Genomic DNA, 1,078 nt, shown 5'->3' with positions numbered 1-1,078 from the left:
CCCCCCCCCCGCCACGTAGCTGGAGCTTAAACCATGTTTACAGACTTAAGAAAGGTTTGTTTACCACGGTCCCTTAGTCCCAAATCCAAGGCTCTTTCTGCTCCCCGGGAATCCTAGTCCTGGGGAAGAGGGGGTGGTTCTTCACATTTTAACTGTCCAACAATCGATGAGGAAGAGATGGGGGGAAAGGAGACCCAGAGCCTAGGGGGTGTTTTAGTCAAGTCCTGTCCCAGGGTTTGAGTGGCGGGGCATAGTGGTTGGGTTGTCAGAACACAGATCGTCTCTATTCCCAGAGGTCTTAGGGGTGGAAACACGGGAAGCCCCTACTCATTCTCCAGAGAGGCTTCATGGCTTCCGATGACTGACTGCTCAGGCCGGGCCTGCAGGGACATCCCGCCCAAGAAACCCGGGGCCCATAGTCGGGCCGGGCTGACACTCGGGTACGAGAAGGAAGAGGGCACAGCGAGAAGCCGGCAACCTCGCCATCCTCGCCTGCTCCCGAGGTCCGGTCCTAGCCCTCCCGGGGCCTCACCAAGCGGTCACGGCCTCTATAGGACTCCAGCGCAGAAACCAGGCCGCTCAGCGCCGCCATGGCAACACTTCCGGGATGGCTGGCGTTGGCGTCATCACGCCGCGGGAGGGGCGGGTAGTCGGAGAGGGAAAGCGCAGCGTGCTCGCGGGAGGGGAGAGGGGCGGGGCTTGTCGGCCATTCATAAATCCCCGCCCCTTGTCGTTTTCCTGTTCCACGCTAACCTGGGCCCCTCCATCTAAACCTCTTTAAGTTTCGATTTCCATGACCGTAAATTTAGCGGCGGGAGGGTTGGGGGCGGGGGAAGACAGCACTTTAGAGGTTGTCTAGGCCAGATGCCAGCTTCCTCTTTTTACAGATGAGGAAAAAGGCCCAGAAAGTGATTTGCTCCAAGAACTCAGCTGTAAAATGAGAATAATAATAACACTTCCCTCCCAGGGCTTATAACAAGAGCTACATGCGTCTGTTATTATCATTCCACCTTGACAATGCCTGTCTTTCGGTTCAGTTGGATTCAATTCAACAAATATTTATTAAGGACCTCCCTTA

The 1,078-nt window shown here is 55.7% G+C and overlaps 1 protein-coding gene across 1 annotated transcript in view; it reads right to left on the bottom strand.

The window, feature by feature from the left end:
* The window catches only part of PEX11G (peroxisomal biogenesis factor 11 gamma), a 23,820-nt gene extending 23,228 nt beyond the window's left edge, over positions 1-592 (bottom strand). The window contains exon 1 of the mRNA XM_044685384.1: positions 533-592. Coding sequence (XP_044541319.1) covers positions 533-592 — 60 coding nt within the window. The remainder of the gene's footprint in view (positions 1-532) is intronic.
* Between the last annotated feature and the right edge of the window lie 486 nt (positions 593-1,078).

Source organism: Gracilinanus agilis, chromosome 1 (assembly GCF_016433145.1).
Source record: "Gracilinanus agilis isolate LMUSP501 chromosome 1, AgileGrace, whole genome shotgun sequence".
Classification (NCBI taxonomy): Eukaryota; Metazoa; Chordata; class Mammalia; order Didelphimorphia; family Didelphidae; genus Gracilinanus; species Gracilinanus agilis.
This window is presented reverse-complemented; position numbering and strand designations above follow the sequence as displayed.